The sequence below is a fragment of the Phoca vitulina genome, unplaced genomic scaffold, assembly GCF_004348235.1.
Source record: "Phoca vitulina isolate PV1807 unplaced genomic scaffold, GSC_HSeal_1.0 scaffold1, whole genome shotgun sequence".
Lineage (NCBI taxonomy): Eukaryota > Metazoa > Chordata > Mammalia > Carnivora > Phocidae > Phoca > Phoca vitulina.
This window is the reverse complement of record NW_022589704.1, coordinates 3,552,313-3,579,340: the sequence shown is the minus strand read 5'-3', so window position 1 is coordinate 3,579,340 and position 27,028 is coordinate 3,552,313. Positions and strand designations below refer to the sequence as shown.

General features: G+C 39.4%; 1 protein-coding gene across 1 annotated transcript; it reads left to right on the top strand.

Moving 5' to 3' along the window:
* The first annotated feature begins 14,540 nt into the window (after positions 1–14,540).
* Positions 14,541–24,862, top strand: RBM44 (RNA binding motif protein 44). The gene is made up of 9 exons (XM_032413209.1): positions 14,541–14,613; positions 17,049–18,661; positions 18,955–19,013; positions 19,997–20,173; positions 20,659–20,842; positions 20,937–20,959; positions 21,092–21,176; positions 23,838–23,952; positions 24,665–24,862. Exons 1-9 carry the CDS (start codon positions 14,541–14,543, stop codon positions 24,814–24,816), a joined length of 2,481 nt encoding a protein of 826 aa, XP_032269100.1. The 3' UTR covers positions 24,817–24,862.
* Positions 24,863–27,028: the final 2,166 nt, after the last annotated feature.

The window sequence follows — 27,028 nt, the reverse complement described above, 5'->3', positions numbered from 1 at the left end:
ACCAATTATGTGACTAGAGGATTGGAAATGCCCGTGCCACCCGTGACCTCTAGGGAGAGAAGAGGGGCTGAAGGTTGAATCAGCCAATGGCCAATGACCTAGTCAATCATGACTATGTAACAAAGCCTCCATGAAAACGCAAGAGGAGACTTTTGGGTCCTTTTTCCTTTTTGGAGATCTTCCACATTTGGAGAGCAAGAAGACTTCCATGTGCCACCAACCTAGGCCCCAAGCTCCACAAGGACAGAAGTTCCTTTGTTCAGGACCTCACCTTATAGATCTCTTCATCTGGCTATTGACTTTTATCCTTTATCACATCCTTTAATAAGCTGGTAAATGTAAATCAGTGTTTCCCTGAGTTCTATGAGCCACTCTAGCAAATTAACTGGACCTAAGGAGGAGGCCATTGGAACCTCCAGTCTATAGCACAAGTGACAGCCTGAAATTGCAACTGGCATCTGATGGGCTGCGGGTGGGGTGGTGGTGGTGGGGGGGGATAGTCTTGTAGGACGAAACACTTAACCTGTGGAATATGATGCTATCTCCACATAGATCATGTCAGAATTGAGTTCACACCTGCTGGTGTCCAAAAATTGCTTGGTATTTTGTGGGGGGACACTCCCCCCCACGTTGGCATTGGGTCCAAGAATGTTAAAAGAACTCCCTAAATTTCAAGGGGTACGTAATCTGTATTTAGGTGTGGGTGGCCAAGATAAGGGAGGAGGGTTCTTTAGGTTTGTGTTTACCCCTCACAGCTAGCTTTCTGGGCCCATCACCACCATCATGGGCATGCATGGAGTCCCCTGAGCTCTGCCTTTTGAAGACGGCACCCCTGTCTGACTCTCTTCCACATTGAACAAACTGTTGCCCCCTCCCCAATTCAGGTGTGCTGAGATTTTCTGCTGCCTGAGCTTTTCTCTTAAAAGTTACCCCAGGGCAGAGCCATCTTTGCTTCTTGGCTCAGGCCTGTGTGGATTTTCTCAACCTGCCTCAGCCAGCCTGGGATTTTGTAGCTACTGAGACCAGTAGTCCTCACCTACTGTGATTTTACTAAGTGGGGTTTAAGATCATGTGGTTTAATATTTCCATATCAAAACATTTTAATTTGCTTTTTTTTTTTTTTAAGAGAAAGAGCACATGAGTCATGGAGGGGGAGGGGCAGAGGCAGAGAGAGAATCCCAAGCAGGCTCCACGCCCAGCGCAGAGCCCAACATAGGGCTCGATCTCACGACCCTGAGATCACGACCTAAGCTGAAATCAAGAGTTGGACGCTTAACCGACTGAGCCACCTGGGCGCCCCTAATTTACTATCTTAAAAATCTAGTTCTAATTTGGTAAAGGAACATAAAAGGAACAAAACAATCATTGTTCTCTCCTCCCATGAACCATTTGGGCAGTCTGTGGGGTAATATAAAAAAGATGCCTGGCTTCTGTGTACCTAATATAAAACAAAAGGCAAGACCCAGAAAAAGAATTTCCCAAGATTTAGCACAGTTAAGATTTCGCAAAGTAAAACAGGAGAATGCAACCATAAATGGATTAACGTGAAAACAAAATACGTGGGAAAAATGTGATTCCAGCCTGCTAAAGCTGCTAACTCCCGTTTCAGAAAAGGTAACTGCAGCAGCACAAATGACTCAAAAAGCCGAATCAAGGCAAGAAATAATCACCAGAACAAGCTTTTAATACCTAGGAATCTGTATATCAACATTGACCCGTTAGATTTAGATAATATCATGGGGAATCTCATTCAAAATAGTGAAAAAAAAATGTCCCCCAAAACAGCAGTAATAAACCCTAAAAAACCCAAGAACCTATATTCGAGGAAATCTATACATTCTGCTAGGAGATACACAACATGACAAACTATAGAGATGTATAGTAAGAATAAACATTATAAATATGTAACTTTCTCCCAAATTTATAGATTTAATACATTTCTTATGAAAATCACTTTGAATTGTTTGGGGATGAATCTCACAGTTATTCTAATAGTCATCTGGAAGTTAAAAAAAACATACCACTAGCCTAGATCATTTTGATAAAAGACCATGGGGCAGTGAGTAGCCTCTGCCAGGAGCTATGGATATTACAAAGGTGCAAGGACAGACAGGTCCCCGCGAGGGGACAGCCACAGCCTAGCTCAGGGCGCGGGCTGCATTCCCTGGGGACTCCCAGGATGTGGCTCCCATGCTGGTGCAGCTGCTCTCCAGCATCTCGGTCTGTTCCACACATTCTAGCCCGCAACGAGCTCTCTCTGCTATCAGCGAGACTGTATGTTCTTTAAGAGGAACTGCTTTAAGCTTTGTACCCCTGGACCTGCCTGATACACAGCAGGACCTCCACAGGTGTTTGTGGAATAAAGTGTTAACAGCTCCTGCCAGGACAGGAGGATAAGCAGAAGGGTACTGAAGTCTGCACGAGAGAAGGTCTCAGTCGTGTCTCTCTTGGTGCAGCTTACCCCAAAATACCCAAAGGGAGGCTCTGTGAGATTACAGAGGATTTCCATTTTCCTCTTTACATTTTTCTGCATGTTCTACATTAAACACATATAACTTTCACATTAAAAAATTTAAAAGTTATAAGGAACAAACTAAATGTAAAAAATCACATCATAAAAGGCAAGTGAAAGCTGTTGTGTAAATACCATTATTCTGAACGTGGAGTGGGGCAAAAATCACCGCTATAAACCACAAAGAGATTGACAGATTTCATAAAAATGTAAAACTTCGCATCAGAACGGTTTAAGCCCCGAATCAATTATGTGAGTCCAGTCACAGTAGAGGTGCCAGGCAGAGAAGGCGGTGGTGCAGGCTACACACTCAGACTCCCAGAACTTGGACAAAGAGAAGCAAGGATCCCACGGACCCAGGGCTGGTGGGGAATGTGGAGATGGTGTCAGAAAACTAAGCTTTTAATGCCACCTTAAACGATTTTAAACAAAGAAACTTAGGGGTGCCTGGCTGGCTCCGTTGGTAGAACATACCACTCTTGATCTCAGGGTAGTAAATTCAAGCCCATGTTGGGTGTAGATTACTTAAAAATAAAATCTTTTTTAAAAAAAAAAAGTCTTTAAAAAAATCGAGAAATTTAAAACATACCGGTTTAAGCAAAAATCAAAACTAATGCCAAAAAAATTCACGATGGATGAAAAAAAATACGCCCATTTTAAAGACAGGATATGGTGTCTTGCGGAGCCATAGTAGAGCCTGAGGCAAAAGGAAAAATTAGGAATACCGATATGGATACTTTGTTCATCTTGGATTTTTCACTACTTTTGATTTCCTTAAAGGAAATTAAAATATTATTTGTCTTGATTACTGGGTTTCGGTGCTTCCTTCAACGTCGCCGTCTCACCCAGCCCCCGCCCGAGTGGGGTACTCTAGCGGACTGCCCGGGGGCGGGCGTCGTGCCAGGCATGAGAAGGGACACCTGTCGGTGAGGGCTGTCCTGCCACTGCGGGCGGCGGGCTCCGCGGGGGCTGGGCCCACACCAGGGGGCAGCCGGGCCTGTGCCGGCAACTCTCCGGTCCGGTGGCTTGACACCACCTCGCCATCCGGACCAGGGCCTCGGGCTGCCCGGCCGGAAAGGGCTCCACCCGCCGGGAGGCCATCTCCCGCGCCCGCCTCTGCACGATGCCAGCCCGCCACCTCGTTCCTGCCTGCGCGCCCGCGCGCTGGGCCAATCACGGCGCCGCCCGTGCCGGCGCCGACCAATAGGAGCGCCCGCCGAGCGGTGGGCGGGCCGCCGGCGTCCGTTACCCGACGCGCCCCGCGGCTGCACGCGGAGCGCACTGGGCTCTGCGGCGGCCGCTGAGGTTCGGAGACTCTCGCGCGGCGGCGGCGGCGGCGGCGGCGTCAGCGGCGGTGTGGCTCTGAGGTGCGACAGGCGTAGACTCGGGACCGCGGGGAGCAGGCCGGGCGCCTGGGGGGAGCGAAGCCCAGTCGTGGCGGGTCCCGGTGGCGAGGCCCCTTAACGGCTGGGGGCCGGGCGGGGGTCGGCCGCCGCGGCGCCGGGTTTCCAGTTCCCGGGTGGCCTGGGCGTTCCGGAATCCCCCAATTTGGTACCTTTACATTCGATCCCGAGCGTGGCCCCCAGCCTCGCTGCGCAGGCGCCGAGGCGGACTTGGTGCCCCCAAAGCGAGCCTAGAGTTAAGTAGCGGGACAGTCCTGCAGATGCGGTTACTTCCTGGGGGGAGGTGGAAATCCCCCCGCGTGCCCGTCGTTGTGACAGGCGCTCGCGGGTCCCCAGCAGTGGGCGGGCACGGCTGGATACAGAGACAGACAGCAGACCCGGACTCCCCAGGTGTGGGATGTTGGCCAGCCCGGCAAGGGTTCCCCCGCAGCGCGGGGGTCTAGGGTGGGACCCGCAGGTGGAACGGGAGTTCCAAGGGGTTGGCGGGAAGGGGGATGCGGCGGCCAAGGAGAACGCACGTGGCCCACCCGTCGAGGAAGTGTGGTGGCAGGGTAGGCACACAAGGCGCCCGGGTTAATGGAGCCCAGGCCCGTCCTGGTGGATGTTTTAATTTGCATCCGAAGAACAATGACAGTCTGTTGCTGAGCTTTAAGCAGGAGGTTGAACTGATTAGATTTGCATTCTGGAAAGATTATTCTGGCCAGATAGGAGGTTACTGCTGCGATCTATGTGGGAATCAGTGGTCCCTCGACAAAGATGTCAGATGTTAAAATTGCCAGGACCTGGTAGGGATGAAGGAGGTGTCGAGAGAGAGTCCTGTGGTCTCTGGCTCGGTTCTGGGGTTGGAAACACAGGAGGGAATCGTTTCGTAAATGAGAACTGAGAGAACAGAATAAAAACGGGTATAGACCTAGGAGTGGAATTGCTGGATCACATGGTCATTCTGTATTTAACTTAATGAGGAACTGCCAGATTGTTTTCCAGACTGGAAATTGTTTTACGTTCTCACCAGCAATGTAGGAGGGTTCCAGTTTCTTCATTCCCTTGCCAACACATATTTTCTGTGTGTGCTTTTTTTTTTTAATAACCATCCTAGTGAATAAAGTAGTATCTCATTATGGGTTTGATTTGCATTTCCCTAATGAATACTGATATATTGAGAATTTTTTCACTTGTTTATTGGCCATTTGTATATCTTTGGAGAAATGTTTATTCTTTTGCTTATTTTAAAAATTGGGTTGTTTGTCTATGTGTTGCTCAGTTGTAAGAGTTCTTTATATATCCTGGATAGTTGACCCTTATCACATGTGTGATTTGCAAGTGTTTTTTTAATACAAAAATTTTTCCTTTTGTCAAAGTCTTTGTTGTTAGATGTCTGTACATATTTAAGAATGAAGCTTGCAACACATTGAATGCAGATTTGAATGCAGAATCAGACATGAATGAGAATCCATCTTGTTACAATAGATATTAATTTTTTTTTTTTAAGATTTTATTTATTTGCGAGAGAGACAATGAGAGACAGAGAGCATGAGAGGGAGGAGGGTCAGAGGGAGAAGCAGACTCCCTGCTGAGCAGGGAGCCCGATGTGGGACTCGATCCCGGGACTCCAGGATCATGACCTGAGCTGAAGGCAGTCGCTTAACCAACTGAGCCACCCAGGCGCCCCTTGTTACAATAGATATTAAAGAGATTTACAAAATGTTAATGCTCTTCTCACTAGCTTTTTTGAAAATACCCAGTTTTACATTTAAAGTGTTACTTAAGTAGTGGGTTTGCTAGTGTTTATGAATAAATATTTAAAATTTTTCTATTTTAATTTTAATATAAGTATTAATAGATACTGTCCACATAAACACTCCTTGGGGTTCTCAATACTTTTTAACAATGTGAAGACTTCCTGAGTCCAAAAAATAAGAAGCCACTGATATATTCTAATGTCAGTTATTTTGGTAAGTTAGCTTTCTTTTCATCTTACCCTTTGTTTTAAATACATGGAATTCCTAGAGTAGGATCTTTACTGACTTAAATAAAATCCCTTAAGCCAGGAGTTACTAGAAATTTTTAGATGTAGTATAAAAGTCCATAAATCCTTTAATTATACGTGTGTGTAAGTGTATGTTCTCGGGGAAGTGAGTGTGTGACTTCTATCAAATCTTTGGAAACTCCATATCCACAAAGATTAACAGCCACTAGCCAGACTTAGGGCAGTAAAAATAATAAAAGACTACTAGGCTCTTGGTATTAGGCCAAATTTTTTCCGTTATTAGCTAAAAAGAATTTCTGAAACGTTAAATTGGAGGTTGAATACTTCCAGTCCAGATTATTCCTAAGCCTCACAACTGTATATCAATTTCAGTTTGTACATGTTACAGTCACTTAAAACTTTTATGTATGAAATGAACTCATCATCTCCATTTCTTCCCATCCAAAAGCAAAATAATATAAAAGTATTCCTTCTCCTTGGTTCCTAGTTCAGTGAGTATACCATCAATGATACTGAGTTCACTTTTATACATATTAAGTCTAGTTATCTTGTCTCCTCTTTTTACCCATCTTTTACCTGGGGGCCATCCCATATTTGTTCTTTTAACTTGAGAAGCTCTGTTCCCTTTGAGATGCTTTCTTAGTGGTTGACCCCTATGTGACCTTTATGATTTAGCTTATATGTCACTTCCTTTATAAGCTTTTCCTTACCTTTATCAATGTAACCATGCTATATTATTGTCTACTTAATTATCTGTGAAATCCAAAGTAGATACAGGTTATGTTTCTCTTACTCAGCTAGAATATTAGTTTTTAATTGCTTTTTTTTTTTTTTTTTTAAAGATTTTATTTATTTATTTGAGAGAGAGAGAACGAGAGACAGAGAGCATGAGAGGGAGGAGGGTCAGAGGGAGAAGCAGACTCCCCGCCGAGCAGGGAGCCTGATGTGGGACTCGATCCCGGGACTCCAGGACCATGACCTGAGCCGAAGGCAGTCGCTTAACCAACTGAGCCACCCAGGCGCCCTTTAATTGCTTTTTAAATACAACTCTCAGTTTTAAAAACTCAAAATATATTTGTGTGTGACATTATATCCTTTATGTCAAGTGAATACTAAATAGATTTAGTAATCAATATGATAGCAGACCTCTCCTTGCTTGTCTTGCAGATTTTAGTTTAAAAGACAATTCCTCAGGAAAGCCTTCCCCTAACCCTTAGTCTAGGATAGGTCTTTTTTTTTTTTTTTTTAAGATTTATTTATTTGAGAGAGAGAGAGCAGGGGGAGGGGCAGAGGGAGAGAGAGAAAGAGAGAATCTCAAGTAGACTCCCCACTGAGCATGGACCCTGACTCGGGGCTCAATCCCACGACCCATGAGATCATGACCTGACATAATGGCTCTTGCGTCGGGCTCCCTGCTAGTGGGGAGTCTGCTTCTCCCTCTCCCTTTGCCCATCTCCCCTGCTTGTTCTCTCTTGCTCTAGAACAAGTGGGGGAGAGGAGCAGAGGAAGAGGGAGAGAATTTCAAGCAGACTCTACACTGATCGGAGAGCCTGATGCAGGGCTCCATCTCACGACCCTGAGATCATGACCTGAGCCAAAATCAAGAGTTGGACGCTTAACCAATTGAACCACCCATGTGCCCTGGAATCTGTATTTTTAAGGAGTGTCCCAAGTGATTCCCATATCAGGCAGGTTTGAGAAAAGGGACCCTATAATGAGTTATGTGCTTCCTCTCTATTCTCCCATCCCACTTCTGGAAATTCTTTGTTATATGTCTGTCATGTTTCATAAGGACAGAGACTGATCACCTCTATATTCTCAACACTTAGCATATATTAAAGAATGATTCTTTAGAGAAGGGTGGGTATACATTCCTGAAACTGGAATGTAATTTCTTGGTAATAGGGTAGGTATATGTTTAACATCATTAGAAACTTCCAAACAGTTCTTCAAAATGGTTTTAACAATTTGCATTCCCTCTAGCAATGTTGTTATGAATTCCAGTTTGTCCCCATCCTCACCAATATTTGCTGTTATCAGTCTCTTTTTTTTTTTTTTTTTTTTTTTTTTGGCCATTCTGATGAATGTGAAGTGGAATGTTGGTGATTTAAATTTGCATTTCCCTGATAACTAATGATGCTGAGAGCACTTTCTCATATGCTTAAGAGCAATTCATATGCCTTGTGTTACGTATGTGTGAAGTAATATCCAAGTATTTCATCCCTTTTTTATTAGACTATCTTTTAAAAAAAATTATATTTGTGTGCATTCTTTACATAATTGGGGTAAGAGTCCTCTGTTGGATATATAAATTGTGACTATTTTCTCCCAGTCTTTGTCTTGTCTTTTCACTTTTTTAGTGGTGTCTTTTGATGAGCAGAAGTTTTAAAATTTTGTGGAAGTTCAAATTAACAACTTTTTAATTAACACCTTTTGTATTCTAAGAAATCTTTGCCTCCCCCAAAGTCATGCATATATTCTCCTATATTTTCTTGAGAAAGTTTATAGGTTGATTTTTTACATTCAGAAATGTGATCCATCTCACTTCTGTTATCATATAAGATGTAAAGTACAGAGTCCAGGCATTTTTTTCTCCCTTTCAGAAATCTAGCTGTGTCGGCACCATATTGAATATGCTTTAGATCTTCCTTTCCACGTTGAATTGAATTAGTACCTTTCTCAAAAATCAAGTGGCTTTCTTTCTAGACTCTATAATTTGTTCCTTATTCTGTTAGTCTAAATATTACACTGCAAATACAGTAGCCTTATAAATAAGTCTTGAAATATATGTCATTTAACTTTCTTCTAAATTGTTTTGGCTATTCTAGGTTCATCACATTTCCATGTAAGTTTCTAATGAAATTGTCAACTTCTACCAAAAAAAATCATTCTGCAATTTTGATTGAAATTGTGGTCAATTTGTAGAGAACAGATCTTAACAATATTGAGTCTTTTGATCCATGAACATGGTATATCTCTCCTTTTATTTAGTTCTGCCTTAATTTCTCTTAGCAGTGTTTTGTAGTTTTCAACATAAAATTCTTATACATCTCTCATTTCATTTAAACACGAAGTTTTTAATGTTTTTTGATGCTTTTGTAAATGATACTCTTCTAAAATTTTCATTTTCCAAATGTTTGTTACTAGAGGATAGAAATGCACTTAACCTTGTATTTTTCACCTTTGCTAAATTACTTATTAGTTGTAGTAGTTTCTTTCTGTATCTCTTTGTTTTTTCTCTGTACATTATATGATCTGTGAATAAAGACAGTTTTACTTTTTTTTCCCTCCAATCTATAGGCCTTTATTTATTGTACTGCCTAGGACCTCTAGTACATGAAATAAATGGTAAGAGAACAAATGTCTTGTTTTTGACAGAAATTATTCAGTTTTTACCATCAAATATGTTAGCCATACAATTTTTTTTCTTTTGGGTTTTTTGTAGATACCCATTATTAGATTGAGGAAATTCCTTACTGTTTTTTTGTTTTTGTTTTTGTTTTTAAGATTTTATTTATTTATTTGACAGAGAGAGAGAGAGCACAAGCAAGGGGAGTGGGAGAGGGAGAAGCAGGCTCCACACTGAGCAAGGAGCCCAATGTGGGACTCAATTCCAGGACGCTGGGATCATGACCTGAGCCGAAGCCAGACGCTTAACCACCTGAACCACCCAGGCGCCCTCCTTACTGTTTTTTGTTTGCTAAGAGCTTTTACAATGAATAGGTTCTGAGTTTTAATAAATGTTATCAGATTCTTTTTCTGCATCTCTTAAGATGATCCTGTGATTTTTCTCCTTTATTCTCTTACTGTGGTCAATAACTGCTTTTATAGGTTGCTGGATTTGCTTTGCAAAAAATTATTTTAGGATATATGAATCTATGTGCATGAGAGCTGTCATTTTTTTCTTGCAATATCCTCAGATTTTGGTATCAGGATTATGCTTGATCTATAAAACGTATTGGGAAGTCGTCCCTCTTCCTCACCTTTCTAAAAACTTTGGTTAAAAGTGAATTCTGACTTTATTTCTACCTTAGTTGATGGATAGAATTCATCAGTGAAACCATCTGCATTTGGAATTTTCTTTGAGGGAAAATTTTTAATTACAGGTTTAATTTTCTTAAGAGATATGGGACTATCCAGATTATTTATTTCTTCTTGTATCCATTTTGGAAGGTTGTGCCTTAGTTGTAGAATTTATCAGATAATGTTGATCATTATATCCTCTATTATTTTAATGTATGTAAATTCCTATAGTAATGTCTCCTTTATTCATGATATTGGCTGTTTGTGTTTGCTCTTTTTCTTAAGTGTTCTGTGAAGGGTTTATAAGTTTTATTAATCTTCAAAAATTTGGATGTGTTCATTTTTATCTATTCATTTACTTTTGTTTTATTTACATCTCATTATTTCCATCCCACGTTGGGCTTAATTTGTTTCAATTTTTCTAGTTTCTTAAGACAAATCACTGATCTTAAACCTTTTTTCTTTTCTAGTATAAGCTCTTAAAGCTATACATTTCTCTCTAAGCACTACAAATTTTGATATGTTGTATTTTTATAATCATTTAGTTCAAAATATTTTTTTAATTTCCATTGTGACATGTTTTTTTTACCCATGAATTATCTACAAGTGTTGTTTAATTTCTAAATATTTGGAAAGTATGGGGCGCCAGGGTGGCTCAGTCGGTTAAATGTCCAACTCTTGATTTCAGCTCAGGTCATGTTCTCAGGGTTGTGAGATCGAGCCCTGTGCTGGGCGTGGAGCCTGCTTGGGATCTCTTTGTCCCTCCTGCTCTGCCCCTCCCCCACTTCTCCCCCCCAAAAAAAAATATTTGGGAAGTTACCCTTTTTATTATTCGTAATTGTACTGTAGTCAGAAAACATACTGTCAAGCATATGGAAGATTCTGGCCATAATTATGTAGTAACAGAAATTGGACTTATCATGTTGCCACAAAACAACTTGAAAACTAGGCCTCGTGTATGAAACAACTGTGTCCAGACACTGGGCCATAGGCAGTACAGGACTGTGACTTCTGAAGGAAAGAAAACATACAACAGGAGCCCTGTGGTAGCCTGGCTTCCTACCTGGAACGCATCTGCCGGATCGATAGCTGCACACCAGCTACCGTGGGATGTTCGGTTGCTCAGGTAATGAAACCACCTTTGGTTGAGCAGCTGCGGTTGGAGTCGCTACCTAGTTAAGGTTGTGGTCATCCACTGTCCTCTCCAAGGTGCATCTCTCTTCTGCCCAGGTCAAATATGAGGGCTGAATGGGGATATGCGAATCACAGCCCTTGCCTCTTTCAAGTCCTGGGTGATGGGACTAATCTCTGCAATCCCTTCAGGGATGTGATATTACTTTGATTTACTATTTTTCTAGGTAGAGGTGATTCTAATGCCTTCCTTTTGGCTTTTCCCACCGTAATAGCCCTCACTCAACAGGTCAGGGAGCTATTGTGAGGATTCTGCCATCTGTTAATCTGTTATATCTCTTACAATAATGCATTCTGAAACTGGGGAAATAACCACAGGATGGGTTCAGGGACCCAGTGGACCCACAGCAAAATAGACGTGAGCTAAAATTGCATTTATCATCTGACCTCTATAAGTCCATACTCTGATTGGAGGGCTGGGCCACGGTGACATTTTGGGTCTCCTAAAATCAGTGTCACTTCAGAGCCAGTAGTCTGATTATTTCCTTTTCCCCAGTTATACAGTTAGTTTGGTAAAAGGCTAAGCTTTTGAGAAAGGCTAAGAGAAAGATTAATAGTTTTAATTTTTAGTAGTGTATGTTTAGGGTCCTTCCCCAAGAGGACCCAGCCTCCCCTTCATTCACAGGGTTTTAGGTCTACAAACTGGCACAGGTCTTGGAATTGATTGAGGGATCAGAACTCTATTTTTATGATTCAGGTTAGAGTTTTGTTCACTTGACCTAGAACTTTCCTGCTTACACAGATCAAATAAGAATTTAGTAGGCTTGATAGGAATTGATATAGGATAGATCTTTGATGGCCTTTTCAATTTTTTTCTATGATTGGTTCTCTGTTTAGCTTTTTCTGTAAGTTTTTTAAAAACTATTTTCCTAGAAAATTGGCTGTTTTGGTTAAATTTTCATTTATCCATCAGAAGTATATATAGCAATCTCAGTTTTTATAAGTTCTTTTTAGAAACCTCTTATTAAAATGCTTATTTTCTCATTGCTAACTTGTGTTTCAGTCCTCTCAGATTTGTCTGATATTTATTTATTTTTTCAAAGAATAGCTTTTAGTTTTAGTTATCACTTTTACTCTTTTCAAATTGGTCACTTCTGCTTTTGTCTTAACTAATTCTTTTTTGATATAAGTACTTTAGCTCTTTTCTTGATTCTTGAGTTGACGTCTTATTAGCTTATTTAGTTAGACTTAATAACAAGCATCTAAAGCTGTGTCTTCTTGTGGTTATAACTTTGGCCAGGTCCTATATATTTTGGAACTCTGTGCTCTCATTGTCAATTTGTTTTCAGTTGTTGAAGTTTGTACCGTTTATTAAGTAGCTAAGTCAGGATTCAAAGCCAGACAGGCTGTCTCCATGAAGTAAGCTCTCTGCTTTATACAGTTGACCCTTGAACAACATGGGTTTGAACTGCGTGGCTCTACTTATATGCAGATTTTTTCAATATGGTGCTGTACTATAAATGTATATTCCTTACAAAATTTCTTTGTTTTTAATTTTTTTTAATTTTTAATTTTTTGGAAAGATTTTATTTATTCATTTGAGAGAGAGAGTGAGAGCACGAGCGGTGGGGAGGGGCAGAAGGAGAGGGAGAAGCAGACTCCCTGCCAAGCAGGGAGCCTGACACGAAGCCCAGTCCCGGGACCCTGAGACCACTACCCGAGCCAAAGGCAGATGCCCAATCGACTGAGCCACCCAGGTGCCCCTCCCTTTAATTTTAGAGAGAGCGAGCAAGGGGAAAGAGGGGTAGAGGGAGAGAGAGAGAGAGAGAATCGTAAGCAGGCTCCATTCCCAGCGTGAAGCCCAACGCGGTGCTCAATCTCATGACCCTGAGATCATGGCCTGAGCCAAAATCAAGAGTTGTGCAGCCCCCCTTATGAAATTCTTAACGTTTTTTTCTCTAGCTTATTTTATTGTGAGAATACTATATATAATACATATAATACAAAATATGTGTTCATCACTGTTTAGGTTATTGGTAAGGCTTCCAATCAATAGCAGGCTATTAAGTTTTGAGGAAGTCAGAGTTACACATGGGGGCTTGGCGCCTCTAACCCCTGTGTTGTTCAAAGGTCAGCTGTAATGTCTTGTCACTGTAGCCCAGGGCAAACGAACTTAGATGATTTGTTCAGGGTCATTAATTGAAATAGTTCATTGAGAATTAGAACAAAATCAGTTTTTGTTTTTTTTTTTTCCAAACTCGTCAGGAACCTTTGTATACCTGGTCACCAGAATTCCATTGACGATACCTTAGCTTTTTAGACGTATAGACAGTGAAGATAACTAGGAACCAGAAGGCCCAAAATGGTTATGTGTGTTGGCTGGACATTTCTTCTGCTGGTCTCCTCTGGGGTCACTCATGTACCCATTGGGGTGCCTTGACTTTCCTATAAGTGACTAGCTTGGACTTCCGCATGTGGCAGCTGGATTCAAAGAGTCCTTGTCAGTGACTTTTTAAAAACAGCTTTATTGAGGTATATTTTACTCCTTTCAAATGTACAGTTCAGTCTTAGTAACTACCGAGTGGTGCAACCATCATACCATAAATCGGCTTTAGAACATTTTAATCCCTCCAATAAGATCCCTTATCCCCATTTACAGTTAACTCCTCTTCCCATCCCCTACCTGAGGCAACCATTATTCTACTTTCTGTCTCTATAAATTGGCTTTTTCTATACATTGCTTTTTTTTTTTTTAATTTTATTTATTTATTTGACAGAGACACAGTGAGAGAGGGAACACAAGCAGGGGGAGTGGGAGAGGGAGAAGCAGGCTTCCCGCTGAGCAGGGAGCCCGATGTGGGGCTCGATCCCAGGACCCTGGGATCATGACCTGAGCCGAAGGCAGATACTTAACAACTGAGCCACCCAGGCGCCCCTATACATTGCATTTAAATGGAATCATCAATATGTGATCTCTTGTCCAAGTTCTTTCATTCAGCATAATGTTTTTGAGATTACTCCATGAGATTATACGCCTCAGTTTGTTCCTTTTGTTGCTGAACGATACTCCATTGTACGGATATGGATATAGTGTTCCATTGGGCTTTAATAGGTCTATAATTTGTTTTGAAACATTTTGATCCAGGTTTGATATCAGTGGGTCACACTGTAGCCTTCAATACTCTATTTTTTGGATTAAGACTTTTTTGGTAGCCTAATATATTATCCTTTAATGTTCCTTGGAAATTTTAAAAGAATGTGCCATATCTGTTTAAATAATATAATCTATGACTTGGCTGTCAGTTCATGCTTTTACAAAAGTTATTCAAATGTTCTACCAGTTTTATCAGCCCTCTTATATTAGAATCTCTGATTATAATTGCCATTTTGTTAAATTCTTGATTTTCTAATAGTTTTTAAAATATAATGCCAAGTCTAATAAGTTTGGTATTTATCCCTCTTCTAGAGTGCACATCCTTGAGAGATGCAGGCTACTGCAGTGGTGGAGATAGCTTCTGGTAAAGGCTCCCACTGTAATGGAGGAAACATCCAGAAAGGTGAGGGGCCAGGCCAGTTGGCTTTATTCTGGGTGGAGAGAAGTACTAACTGTAATTGGGCGAGTTAGTTCCCTGTCCAGCGTTGCTACTTTTTAAGCCTTCCTCCTAGTAAGGTGGTAAGATTCAGCATGTTTTTAATTTAGCAAACTCACTCAGGTGATTTCTGGTGAATATGGGCAGCCTTCACAGGACCTCTTGGGTAAATGGAAGATTTAGGAAAGAAAAGGTGAGCCAGAAGAGAGGGTTTCTATTCAGCCAGGCCTTCAGGGTGGTAAGTGGAGGGTGGGCAGGTTGGCCTCTGCTGCCCAAGTTGTAGATGTTTTGTCTTCACCCAAATCAGAAATTTCTTTATCTGTGGTAATGGTAGATGAGAAAATAAGAAATAAGAGCATAAAAAGCAAAATGACTAAGTTTTTGTGCTTATGAATATATGTGGTTTTAACACACACACACACAAAATATTAGAATAAAATATAAAAGAATACTTTTATAATCCTGTGGTAGAGAAGGCCAGAAAGACAAAACCCAGAAGTCAGGGAAGAAAAGACTGATCCATTTAACTAATCTAAAAAACATATAGTATAAGATTTTATAGGAAGTTAAAAGATAAGCAATAAACTAGGAAAAAGTCTCTCATATTATAAATATGAAAAACAAAGAATTAGTATCCAGAATACATAACTAACTCCTATACAAATCCCTAAGAAAAACAGATAAATTTAAAAGTGAAGCTGACACTTCTAGCCTTCGCTCCAACCCCATATTTATAATAGTTTGTCAGATATTCACATGTGGGTGTTTTATCACTGACCTCAAACTCCACTTGCTTGGAACTGACCCCTCATTATCTCCTCCCTCCCCTACCTTGCTTTCTCTCTATTCCTCTTTATAAAGTGCCTCTATCCCTTTAGCTCCAAATATTCCCATTCAACTGTAATACCAAGTTGTAAACCTTAGCATTATCTCAGAATGATGTCCAAGCAGGTGGTAACCAATTGGTAGTCATGAAATCAATTTAGCTGATTGCGATCAGCTTTTTTAAAATAAATTAAACACACCAGAAAATACCAAAATACATTGGACATAGAGTAGTTACTGTTTTGTTGGATTTTTGTTTCACTTATATACATATGTGTGTGTGTGTGTGTGTGTGTGTGTGTGTACTGGATCTTGATATAAAACGTGGTTCTGATTATGTTCTTAATCCAAAAAATTTCCAAAGCCATTACCTCTCCCTCATCTCCCATTCCTAATCAACCACCAAGTCTTGTCAGTATGGCACTTTTATACCAGTCCCATCTTCTCATCCGTCTTCTGTACTTAGTCTCTCTGCCTCAGTCTCCCCTTCAAGCCTTTATTCTCACCATTGCCAGGGTCATCTAAACTCATTCTATTCTCATGATTACCCTTTTAAGAAGCTTTCAGTAGTTGTCTGTTGCCTTAGAATAAGAGCCATACTTCTTAGCACGTTATAAAAGGCCTCTTTCTGTTCATAGCTCCTGTCATTTCCATAGAGGTGTTTTATTCCAAAGTGGCTTACAATTTCCTGAAAATGCCATGTTCTTTCATGTAGCTAACTTTCTGTGTGCTTGCTGTTTGATTTGCCTAAAATAACTGCTTTGTTTCAGAACACTTTTTAAATGTAAAGTTTCCTCTGAAGTTTACTTCTTTCTTCTCAAGCATTTTCCTGCTCGTTAACACAACTCTGTCACTGTATTACATGTAAGTGTCCTTTTCTTATCTGTGACCCTTAGGAAAGCTGAAAGTGTTTGGGTGCAGTGCCAATGTCTTCTTCCCTTTGTTTCTGCAACGCCTGAGGCTGTCGTTAGGAGGCACCCAAAGATTATAGAGTCGCTGCCTTATAAATAGTAAACACCTTGCCACTGAAAGAATTCAAGAAGAATCTTGGCTATTATCTCAGTCAGCTGGGGCTACCATAACAAAATACCATAGACTGGGTGGTTTAAACAACATATATTTATTTTTTCACAGTTCTGGAGGCTAGAAGTCCAAATTAGGGTGCCAGTGTGGTCAGGTTCTGGTAAGGGCTCTCTTCCTGGCTTGTGGATGGCTACCTTCTTACAGTGTCCTCACATGGTGGAAAGAAAGAGCAAGCTCTCTAGCATTTATCCCATCTTGAGGCACTTATCCCATCCTGAAGGCCCCATCCTCGTGACCTTATCTAGCCCTGATTACCTCCCAAAGGCCCCATCTCCAGTTGTCACACTGGGAGTTAAGGCTTCGACAGACATATGAATTTCGAGGGGAATAAAATTTAGTGCATAGCAGCAACCATAAGGGTTATTTGTCATGGGTAATGTAAAAATTATTCCTATATTGGGAAGAGCTTTGATCAGATCATATCTAAGGTTTTTCTGGTGTTTAGCTTCTGTATTGTTAATGATGCCAACATTTTCTTCTTTTTTTTAAATCAGATGCGCCTTCTAATCCTAAGAAAGAAGATTTGTTATTATCTTCCAATGGTTGTAACAAAGCCAAATTGGCTTTTCTTGGTGATGACTGGGATTCCTTGGCACTAGAACAAAGAGCTAATGACAAAGAAGTCAGCAGTACTGACCGAATGGATTTATTGGAGCTATCTTGTACTGGGAGTCCAGATCCTAACAGGGAGAGCATGCTCTCTCAGTCTAGCGAGTTTGAGGACAGTATTGACTGTGCTTTCTTAAATGAAACATACTCTATACATTATTCAGAGTCAAAACTAAAGAATGAAAGTCTCATTCATTTAAATTCAGAAATAGATTCTGAAATGCAGAAAAGAGAAGGGGTGTTTTTTGATATTTTGGAATATCAAGGTAATAAAATTATTGGCTTGGAAAGAACCTATAAGATTTCAGATGATGATTATAAAGAAACTGCTGAAGATGCACAAAAGCCTGATATAGATGAAGATTCACAGCAGGAATATCACAGTGCAGAAGAGCAAGAATACATAAGTACCCATTTATCTTTTGACCAAATGAAAACATTGAACATCCCTAATCTGGAAGTTGTTAGATTGAGAAATTCAGGTTATGAAGTTGAATGTGCTAGCAATCTAGAAGGTAATCATGTTAAATTGGAAAGTAATTGTAGCATCTCTTTAGATTCAATTGATGTTTATGGACAAGAAGATGCACCTCATGTCTCCAAGTTTCAGAATTCTGTTGTGTTAAGAGAATATCATGAACCAAAGCATGAAATGTGTAAGGAACAAGAGATGAGTTTAATGTACCACACAGTCTTTGATGAAATTGTACTAGGGAATAGTCTGCTTGAGAACCAGGAATCTCAGTCTAAGAGTGGTTTCTTGATCCCTCAAAAAGCATTAAAAACTAAAATGTATACTGGCAAAATGAAATGTCAAATAATTGAAAGTAAAGATTTTTGTGGGAATGCAATTGTTGAGAACAAAAAGTCGCACCACCTTGAAAATCCTAGCACATCACAACAAGACACATCTTTACAGATGTTACTCCAACCCGGTAAAGATTGTCAAACATCCTGGACCTCTATTTTTGATGATTCAGTAATTTCTGCCTGTGGATATTCACATTATAAAAGCCTACAAAATACTCCTAATCCAGCCTTAGATTTTTCTGTTACTCTCCCGAGGATTGCAGTCAAAGACAGTCAGGCAGTAGAAGATATCTCCCTGAAGGTTGCTGATGGCAGTACGACAAGTAAAACTTGCTTTCACAATATAGAAGGAACACGTCCCAAATTAGTGACAGATGCAGCAAACGGGACAGTCACAGTTAATCAGACAGTGGACGTTAGCACTGATTTTAGGGCTTGTTTCACAACCAGCAGGGCAACAAGTGCAAGATTTTCTGTAGCATCTACTTCAAGCAATACAGAGATAACAATGATGAACAAAAAACGGCCTGGTGAATGGCCCAGTGAGAAACAGAGAAGCGTGGCTTGTAATACAGATTGGTCATGCAGTCAGGATGATGACGATGCACCAGGGGCTGCGACAAAAGGATCATTGGGAAAATCTCTCTCAGTTGACAGTTCAAAACCTAATGGAAATTTTCTAAATAAGGTAAAGCCAATATGATTAATAATAAAATTTTATTTGACCTTATATAGAGGCTGTGTATGATGAAATAAATGGTTGGTTGAATTATAACAGGGGTCCCTAAGGCTTTTGTGAGGAAATGCTGAATGAGGAGAAAGGTAATAGATTGCTGCCAAACTCTGTCCTTCTTTGGTGGCAGCTGTTGCCACCAAGTCAATTAGAAATTGGAATTTTACATCTTACCAGTTTGGAACTCCAGATACAACATATGTTGTTTGTGATCTATTTCTAATTTTATTTTAAACCATGTTTTCCAGGATCCCCTGGAATTAAGAAAAACATCTGCTATCACAGACTTAAAGAAATATCCTGAAAGGTAAATCAGATGTATAAACCTGCAGATATACATGGGGAAAAAATCAAAACAGTAATTTGCTTTTTTTGTAGGGTGTTAACCATATGGGATAATAGCTAAAAGGGACTTTAAGAGATCATCTATTTCAGCCATTTGCCTTCAAATAAATAAATATTAGGATAATGTATAATTTTAAAGCTTTTCACTTATTAAGATTCTATCTCAATAATTCCTTCAGAAACTCATGGCATCTTATCTTTATTTATTCAACACAAATCTATACTGATTTAATTATTCCATTTTCCTTCATTTGATCCCTCTCTAGACCAAAACAAAATAGCACCTATGGAAAACTTCACATATTTGAAGTAGTAAATAGCTGTTTTCACTGGAGTATTTTAATCTTGATTTTAATTCATTGTGTAATTTACTCTGCATCTGTGGAGAACCTGGGGTGGGGGTTCGGAGAGGAAAGGGCAGGTCTCTGAGAAGCCAAATTCGTTTTCATGCTCTGAGTTCATTTACTTTTTCCTTCACTCATTCTTCATTCTCCTAATGAGTTTAATCTGGTGCTTGCTCGCTCTCCCTCAAATAAATAAATAAATAAAATCTTTTAAAAAGAGAGAGAGATAATACATTTAAGAACCATTTCCATCCAGAATGCTTATAACTTTAAAAAACGTTGGCCAAAGCTTGATTTAGGTTGAAAATCTATTGATTATGGATAAATAAAGTTGATTCTGTACTTCAGAATCCTTTTTTGGTAAAAGAAAGTATAAATTGGAAACTTTTTTACTTCCTTGACTTCTAGAAAGAATATACTTACTTTGACTTGACATCCTTATTTTCTGAAGATGTAATGTTTCCTACAGCCTTTCCATCTTAGTAGAAATTGATTTAAACTGGACAGAAAATTTTAAGAAATTTAAAATCTCTTTGAGAGGCATGTCATTAACAGGGAAAAATATTTGGAATCTTACCTAATCCAGTCTTTTATTTTAAAGGGAATGTCAACTTTCTAAGGAGCCGGCGAAGAGTTTGCCATCAAAGTGCTGTCAGAAAATCATGCAGAGAGCCATCAAAGCAGAGTTGCACCTTTTAAATGTTCACTATCAGATGTGTCACCGCCACTGCACTGATATTTACAAACTCATAGTGGAAAACAGGGCAGGGTTAAATAGGTGATTGTTAATTTTAAATCTGTATCTTCTTAGAAAGTCATTATAAGCTTTAAATTTATACCAGAAAATTTCTTTAATTTTTATTTTTGAAAGGCAAAGTGAGGGGTAGATTGTAACTGGGTTTGTTAGCTGGCCTGGGGTAATGGACTTTAAAAAGTCATACATTTTAACTTCATGGGGAGGCAGCAGGGTATGTCAGGATGGCGAATCCAGTGAAACGATAGATTGGATGTTTATAAAGTCCCAAGTATGGCTGAAGTCAGTAGCACAGTTTTGCATGACATCCTGCCACCTTCTCTCTAGCTTATATACTGAGGGCTGCTCCTGCTACCCCTAGAGAAACATCTTCTTTGGTTTTCTTTTACTAGATATTTAAAAGAAAAAATCTGTAAAGATCTGGTAGAGTTGGAACTCAGCATATAATATAATAGTGTTAAATGGATGACTTGTGCCTAAGGAGTTTTGTAAATTTGACTTTTGAACAGAAATTTATCAAGTAATTCTACTGAGAAGGAATTAGGATCAGCACTACTGTCTGTTTTGGGAGACTTAAAGGTTAGATATGAGAGCTTGAAAGAAAAAATAAACAAGGGCATGCCTCTGGAAGATATGCCCCCGCTGTCCATGGAATCAAAATTATTATCGACCTTCTCTACGTTTGCTTCCACGGTATGTATGTATGTTTTATAATTAAAATTTTACTCTGTTTGCACAGAATACATTTTAAACTAAAAGACTTTTCTTCCCTTTTCTCTCTTTCCAGCTAATGAAAGAAGAATCACATGTGTAAGTTATGGTTTCATCTAATGTAGAATTCATTAGATCTTAAAAATTGCTAAATTCGGTTAACTTTAAGTTTTCTGTTGGTCCTTTTTCAGAACATTGATAAGCTATTTAATGAAACGTTTGTCTGTTTAGCTTTTCAGAAGCAGATCCTGGAGTAGATAATCAAAGTACACATGATGTCGACGTCTCTTCAAGCCTAAAAAAGACACTCTCTCAAGTGAGATTTTTAAAAAATAGTTCATTGGTGTAAATCTGTAAGTTTATGGCTTTCAGAAGCTCTCACATCTTTTTTTTCACTCAGCTGGCTTTGTGTACTACTGCTTGAGGGATATAACTGATTAGAAGGAACATAATGTCCTGATCTAACAGATGTCCGTGGTATCTGTTCAGTAACAAACCAGGAGACTGCTGAGGATGGAAGGCAGTGACGTTAGTGACTCCCCATGACAGTAGTTATAATCCTGAACTGTCTAAGGCAACCATGACTTACGGCCACCGACATGCTGATGCAGTGTGCTTAAAACTAGTAAAATGTGATGGACACTGGGGAGGGTATGTGTTCTGGTAAGCACTGTGAATTGTGCAAGACTGTTGAATCTCAGATCTGAACCTCTGAAACAAATAATGCAATATATGTTAAGAAAGAAAAAAAGAAGAAGAAGAATGTAGCAGGAGGGGAAGAATGAAGGGGGGGAAATCGGAGGGGGAGAAGAACCATGAGAGACGATGGACTCTGAAAAACAAACTGAGGGTTCTAGAGGGGAGGGGGGTGGGAGGATGGGTTAGCCTGGTGATGGGTATTGAGGAGGGCACGTTCTGCACGGAGCACTGGGTGTTGTGCACAAACAATGAATCATGGAACACTATATCTAAAACTAATGATGTAATGTATGGGGATTAACATAACAATAAAAAAATAAAAAAAAAACCTAGTAAAATGTTATCTGCATCTCATGAGGTAAAGTAATACCTCATTCATTTTAGACAAAGCAAAAGCTTAATTCCTTCTTTATTGAAATGACAAAATTAGTTTTTAAATGCCTTTCACAGGTGTTCTTGATCTCTCTTGTCCCCTAAGGAATTGTGTGTCCGGTAACAGTCCGTGTAAGGGCACTCTGCAGAGTGTGAAGTGGGATAGAAACACAGGCGCTGTTCCTTGTGAACTGAGGCAGTGCCATAGAAAAGCTGAACTTTGTTGCTGTTTTCGGATTTTGGTCTTCACCCTGAGGTTATACTATTTGGGCAGTCTTAAATAATAAGATGCATTACGGAGCCAAAAGTAAAATAGTTTATTGAGTTACATACTTTCCTATTAACAAATGATTAAAAGTAAATTACCTTAGCAAATTATGTATTCCATTGTTCTACTTGATTAAAAAAAATCTCCGTTTTAACATCTAAAACCAGATTTTTATATCCTCACATTTCTTATATAATTTGCTAAAACACGTTCATTTAATGGTATGTAATGTTCTGGAGGATTTTTTTTCATCATTGTAATGGTAACAATGATATAACCTTATTTGGGGAGAACAGTAAATTCTTTTTTTTAAGATTTTATTTATTTATTTGACAGAGAGAGACACAGCAAGAGAGGGAACACAAGGGGCGCCTGGGTGGCTCAGTCGTTAAGCATCTGCCTTCGGCTCAGGTCATGATCCCGGGGTCCTGGGATCGAGCCCCGCATCGGGCTCCCTGCTCAGCGGGAAGCCTGCTTCTCCCTCTCCCACTCCCCCTGCTTGTGTTCCCTCTCTCGCTGTGTCTCTCTGTCAAATAAATAAATAAAATCTTTAAAAAATAAAAAAAAAAAAGAGAGGGAACACACGCAGGGGGAGTGGCAGGCAGAGGGAGAAGCAGGCTCTCCACAGAGCAGGGAGCCCGATGTGGGGCTCGATCCCAGGACCCCGGGATCATGACCTGAGTCAAAGGCAAATGCTTAATGACTGAGCCACCCAGGCGCTCCACAATAAATTATTTTTAAAAATACAAGATACAGATATAACAATTTTTATATAATCTTAGTTTGGGCTATAAGACAATACCTATTATAAGTTAGGATGAAATTTTAATACCTGTCTCATTAAATTAACAGGTTATGTGTGAAAACCAGTACAGCGGAGGGTAGTGTTGCTAAATTTCAGCTACTCATGTACCATCTTCACATTTTTCCATAGCCGTGTATTACCTATAATCTTACTTGCTTTGTATTTTTAAATGATTTCTTTTTTTTTTTTTAAGATTATTCATCTATTTTAGAGAGAGCGCACACGAGCAGAGGATGGGGAGGGGGAGAGGGAGAAAGAGAATCTCAAGCAGACTCCGTGCTGAGCGTGGAGCCCGACATGGGGTTCCGCATCCCATGACCCTGAGATCATGACCTGAGCCGAAATCAGGAGTCAGACACTCACCTGATTGAGCCACCCAGGCGCCCCTAAATGATTCTTCTTCCTAAATAAATTTATGTGTAAAAAGTAACTATTAAATATGGGAAAGAAATGCCACTTTTTGTAAAGGTATATATAAGCACACATTACATTAAATGTATTACTGTTAATTGTTAATGTGGAAAATAGAACACTTCTGAAAATCATCTCAAGTACTCCTTGTGTGTATGTGTGTCACACTTTGCTAAATAATGGTAGTGTTGGCAGTCACTATACACAGGCTGAGTTCAAATCCTTTTTCTTGTTAAGTGTGACCAACATAAAGCAGCAAGTTACTTACTTTCAGTTTGCTCACCTATAGAAAATGATTTTGCTTTCATTGCCTTCATTGTCATGAGGACGGAACAATGTTAGTGAAGAGTGCCTGCCACATAGTAACAGTGCAGTAACTATTAGTCCGTATTTATTGTTGTTTTTATTATTTTAATCCTCAGATGTCCTTACTGTCTGACAGTAGTCATCCTAAACGGGAGGCACTACCCAAGGAAGATGGTTTAAAAAATGGTGACGTAGATGTAGACTTAAGTCAGCTGAAACTCGATGACAAAGGTCAGTGTACAGATGTAGTCCTGTGTCATTGCCCGAAAACAAGTAGCAAAGTTTAAAATACTCCTAGTGCCCATTCATTAAATCAAAATCAACATTTTTAATTGACTGAATGGCATCATTCTGATTATGAACATTAAGTATGTTCTTATTACATCTATGTAACATCTGTAAGGTTACTTAATATATTTGATAATGTCAAATAATTATACAGATTCTTTCTTCTGGTTCATGTTTTCCAATCTGAAAATTCTTTCTTCTGTCCAGTTTGTATCTATGTAAATTGTACTGTTTTATTTTTGTCCTCTATGAGAAGAGATAATCATTCCAGAAAGATCATTAATTCAATTTTTAATGAAACTGGTTAATCCCTTTTTAAAGATGTTTACTGTTATTCTGTGTATAAAAATGTGTCTCTTCTTCAATAAAGGATAATTTAAAAATCAGAAAAGTAAGGCTTTTAATAAGCTAGGAATCAGTGTTAATTAAAAGAAAACTGGGAAGCAGATCACTCAGAATAGTATTTTTTATTCAGGGGCTAGCAAAAAAACCTTTCTCAAAGAATCTTTATGCTTAGTTTATATTTTGCTGATATTTATTTTTACATAAAACTAGTAATTGTCCTCATGCTGATTTATTCTGAGAAGCTTTTTAGATAATTTCTCAGAGTTTAACATTATACATAATTCATAGCTACTTCTGTTCAATTTCTCAGACTGCAAAAATTATCGAGAAATAAGTGAAGACTGGTTTGATGCTAAAGAAAACCTGACAGGAGTTGACTTGTCAGGAATACAAGAAAATCAAATAGAAAAAGACAAAGGGGATCCAAAGTTTCCACAAGGTTGGTTCTTAACAATTTACTAAGAAATCCTACTCTAGCTCATTTTGTAACCATCTTCTGTGTTTTTCTGAGAACTAAACTGTTTTAATATTTTATTGTTTGTGGCTTTCCTTTATAATTATAAAAAATGAGAAATTGGACATTTAGAGGTCAATTTTTCTAGAGAGTAAATCAGTTTAAAATGTTCATTTCTTTCAGAAAACTACTAAAAGCTTAAATCCCAGATTTAGTTAGCAGTAGAGGTCTGAGTCCTTTCTGCCATTCTGGGCCAACACTAGTGCTCCTCCTGGACACTCTCTTCCTCTGAACCCTCAGCAGATCTGTCAAATTGGCATGAGGGATCCAAATATCCTCTTTCCCTTACTTTTCTGAAATATCAAATTATTAAAGTTTTCACCTTTCATAGTCTTTAATTGCTTATAATAGTTGGAATTTCCTCTAGTATCTGTGATCATTGCCCTTCTATCATTTCTAAATATATGCTACCTTCCTTTATTTTATTTCTGTGTGCTTCCATGGATTTTTATTTGATATAATAGCAATGGTTTTATTGGGCTTTTTTGCTTGCATAAATAATGCTTATTAAAATTTTTAAACAGGGACACCTGGGTGGCTCATTCGGTGAAGCATCTGCCTTCAGCTCAGGTCATGATCCTGGAGTCCTGGGATCGAGTCCCACATCAGGCTCCTTGCTCAGCGGAGAGCCTGCTTCTCCCTCTGCCTCTCCCCCTGCTTGTGCTCTCTCTCTCTCTCTCTCTGTGTCAAATAAATAAAATCTTTTTAAAAAAAGATTTTTAAACAAAATATAAGAAAATTTAAATTACCTGAAGGTTCTCCAGTCTGCAGTAACCACTATTACCATTCATTTATGCATTTTTATGCCTATATTTCATACACATATACAGTTTAAAATAAATGACATTTTATCATCTAGCTTTATTGTAACTACTTTTTTCCTTGCATTATTTTTGTCCATATCACTTAGCACATACTGTGTACTTACCTTACTTGATCTATGGACTGCCTTCCCACATCACGTATTAGCTCAGTGAGGTTGGATTTTTTTTATAGTTTGTTCACTACCCGTCTCCAGTGCCACATACAGTGTTCTGCCCATGGGGTAGTTAGTAGTCCTGTTGTATTGAACTAGTGCAAGGTAAAGGGGATGAGTCGGAACGTATGTCTCCTAATGCCTATTCGCTGTAGTTTCTTGCTCCCTCCACACCCCAGTGTAGAAGTATACAGATGAATAGTTTCACTGTCTTCTCTATGACTGTACATTATAAACCGAAGAGATTAAGCAAGCTGAAGGAAGTAAGTTAATGAAGAAGTTTGGGTTATTATTGCCTAGAGATGACGGAGTCTGCCTGCATTGCAGCACCACCACTGAACTAGATTTGTGGGGTGAAGTGCTGGGCGTCCTGCCTGCAGTGTGAGGGGCACTCAGGAGGGGTGAGGCTATTATTATTGAGTGAAAAAACTAAAACTTACAACCATTCCATTATTATATAAAAATATGAAACAAATAAATTAAAACTACTCTAAGAACTCATGCACCAAATATTTATTGTGTACTACCTATGTGCCTGGTATTGGTTTTGAGAGTAAACTGAAAGAATCTCAATTCAGTGAATCCTTCTTGATTTCAGAGCAAGTTCTCTTCAAAATGGAGACCATGAAAATGCATTCTGAGAATGGAAAAAAACTGTATCTGTAATCCTACTATCTGTGGTTCCCAAAAAGTGCTGTGTAAATCAAGTTGTTTGTACCCCGCCCTTTTTTCTGTTGTGCCATTACCATTAACAGGCTGTATACCTGCTAGTGATATTTTTCTGATTTCAAGGTTTTGTTGGTGTGGTGTTTCCCTAGCACAGGAATATACATAAGCCCTAGCCAGGGTTAACCTGGGGGCAGTTAGGGTCCTCTGCACACCCGCTTCCCAGGTAGCACGTCTTTGAACCAAAGACAAATGAAAGACGCCTTTCTTAATTGTGATGTAATTGATTATCCTGACGAGATGTTATTGACCCATTTTTGCGCTACAATCCAATTTCTGAAGATGATATGATTAAGCCCCTAAAATCTTTTTTTTTTAATTGTTATGTTAATCCCCATACATTACATCATTAGTTTTAGATATAGTGTTCCATGATTCATTGTTTGTGCATAACACCCAGTGCTCCATGCAGAACGTGCCCTCCTCAATACCCATCACCAGGCTAACCCATCCTCCCA

What these genes read in the sequence shown, in the direction of transcription:
- RBM44 (XM_032413209.1), top strand. Translation starts at nt 14,541, where the DNA reads ATGCAGGCTACTGCAGTGGTGGAGATAGCTTCTGGTAAAGGCTCCCAC. An exon ending in TAAAAAAGACACTCTCTCAA is followed by an intron (nt 21,177 to 23,837) that starts GTGAGATTTTTA and finishes TTTAATCCTCAG; the next exon opens with ATGTCCTTACTGTCTGACAG. An exon ending in GCTGAAACTCGATGACAAAG is followed by an intron (nt 23,953 to 24,664) that starts GTCAGTGTACAG and finishes TCAATTTCTCAG; the next exon opens with ACTGCAAAAATTATCGAGAA.